Below are 2,568 nucleotides of genomic sequence, written 5' to 3' on the forward strand. Positions count from 1 at the left end.
TTTACCAGAACTCAGACTTTACCTAACAAAGACAAGGTAAGAGCATGACAGCATTACGTAGCCTACATATACATGTTATTATAATAACACCCTGTCAAGAACAGGGTGGAAATTGTTACAGTTTTACTTAAAGTAGTCGCATTTCTTGTTTCATATTTCGTTTTTAATGTGTAGGTTGCTAGCCATGGTCCTGAAAGTACGTATCCGGTCGTGTGTTGTTTCTAAACTGGACAAAATGATAAATGTGCTAATTGATTTAAAAAAAATGTCTGCGCAATAATACGGTAATTGCAACCCTACCTCATAGAATTTATGTTGAAATACGGATCCATACCGTTGGCAATAATTATTTTATAGTATATAACACTTTCATCATTTATCAGCAGGCGGCTGAAGATCAAGTTTTTGCCATTACTTTGATATTTTTTCCTTTCCTAATTTTAAAGTTGCTGTCAGTGTTTGCTTGTGTCACTAGTTTGGAAAGTAGATTTTGTTTGTGTGCTTACTAAACTGGTTTTTTTTTTTATTTGAATATTCTCAGGACCTTCTTCTGTAACAACAACAACAACAGATTAACATTCCATGTGTGACCCAATTTCCAAAACAAGTTCAGTTATTATGTTATTATAAAATACACTGAGGTATAAAATGTATATTTAAAACATCAGAATGATACCATATACAGGTGTGCTGACTCTTCCTTGAGATACGGTGCAGCTTGGCTGCATGTTCAAAAGGAACATATGAACCCAAGGTTCTTGCTGACATTGTAATGGAAATATAATGAATGTAGTTGTGGCAAGTGTCCGCATGGGGACATTGTAGACCATCACATCTGAACTTCCTCTCTGGTTGCTCGGGGCTCCTCCCAGATCCAAATGAAGATGATGTTTCTCAGACGATTGAAACAAAGAAAAGGAGAGGGCGAACGAGATCGGTGCGATCCCATTTTCTTATTGTAGTGTAAATGCACCAAAAAAAGAATATTTCAGGTTTCTGTTTGATTTTTTGATTTAAGTAACGTTATTGAACTATTCTGTGTGTATGATTTCTCTCGATGCAAGTAATTATGCATTCACCGAGCAGAAGGAGCTCTGTGTGGATTTATCTCTTGGTCGTGCTGCTGGATTGTTACTGGGAAGCGGTGTCTGGGCAGCTCTCTTACTCCGTCTCAGAGGAGGTAAATCTGGGGACTGTTGTCGGGAATATCGCTAAAGATCTGAACCTCAATGTCCAGGATTTGGAGTCCCGCATGTTTCAGATCGTTGCTGGATCAAAGACAAAATATTTCGAGGTAAATCTAAAGACTGGTGTCCTGTATGTCAATGAGAGAATAGATCGAGAGCAACTCTGCGGCGACGAGCCCAAATGTTCACTGAGTGTAGAAGCAGTTATTAATAATCCATTGAATCTGTACCGTATTGAAATTATAATCTTAGATGTAAATGATTATTCGCCTTCATTTCTAAGAACGTCGCAGGTAATGAATATTAGTGAGAGCACAGCAGCGGGGGCTAAATTCCCCCTGCATCCTGCTCATGATGCAGACGTCGGTAAAAACACTGTAAATACCTACAAGCTCAGCCAAAATGAACACTTCACTTTGGCTACACATAAAGGAGAAAGTGTAACTCCCGAACTTCTGCTTCAGACAGTTTTAGACAGAGAGAAACAGCCTGTGATCAGACTCACACTGACCGCGATTGATGGAGGAACTCCTGCTAAGTCTGGCACTATGGTAATTACAATCAATGTCTTGGACATTAATGATAACGCTCCTGTATTCAGTCAAACGCTGTATAAAGCCAGTGTGTATGAAAACGCTAAACTTGGAACATCGATAATAACGCTAAATGCTACTGATTTAGATGCAGGACAAAATGGACAGGTATTGTATTCATTCAGTGAAGTAGGCAGAGGAAAACAAACAGATCTGTTTGCTATAGATGAAAAAACAGGGACAGTAACAAATAAAATGAACATCGACTTTGAAGAAAATAATGCTTTTGAGATTCGAGTACAGGCCAGTGATGGGGCTTCCTCACCAATGACCTCACATGCCAAGTTATTGATTGAAGTTTTAGACATTAATGATAATGCACCTGAAATTTCAGTTACATCATTGTTAAACACTGTGAAAGAGGACGCGTCCATTGGCACCGCCATTGCACTTGTTTCAGTATTTGATAAAGACGGAGGGAAAAATGGGATGGTGAACTGTAAGATTTCCAATAATATACCTTTTAAATTAGAATCAAATTATAAGAATTACTATTCGCTGGTGGTGGACGGTCCTCTTGACAGAGAGAGCGCATCTCAATATAATATCAGCATCACTGCTACTGATGAGGGCAGCCCCCCTCTTTCCAGCACGAGCGTTATTACTGTACACGTCTCAGATGTAAATGACAACAAACCTCTATTCACAGAAAATATAATCAATGTCTATGTGAAAGAAAACAGTCCAGTGGGGGCAGTTATAAAAACAGTTTCAGCAATTGATGCAGACATCGATCAAAATGGTCAGGTGAGCTATTCATTTTTACAAACTGAAAGTAACTCGCTGCC

The 2,568-nt window shown here is 38.8% G+C and overlaps 1 protein-coding gene across 1 annotated transcript in view; it reads left to right on the forward strand.

The window, feature by feature from the left end:
- LOC123958202 (protocadherin alpha-3-like) overlaps nt 1-2,568 on the forward strand; it is a 5,251-nt gene that overhangs the window by 1,938 nt on the left and 745 nt on the right. Inside the window, exon 2 of the mRNA XM_046031458.1 lies at nt 2,234-2,263. Coding sequence (XP_045887414.1) covers nt 2,234-2,263 — 30 coding nt within the window. The remainder of the gene's footprint in view (nt 1-2,233; nt 2,264-2,568) is intronic.

This window comes from Micropterus dolomieu, linkage group LG19 (assembly GCF_021292245.1).
Source record: "Micropterus dolomieu isolate WLL.071019.BEF.003 ecotype Adirondacks linkage group LG19, ASM2129224v1, whole genome shotgun sequence".
Taxonomy (NCBI): domain Eukaryota; kingdom Metazoa; phylum Chordata; class Actinopteri; order Centrarchiformes; family Centrarchidae; genus Micropterus; species Micropterus dolomieu.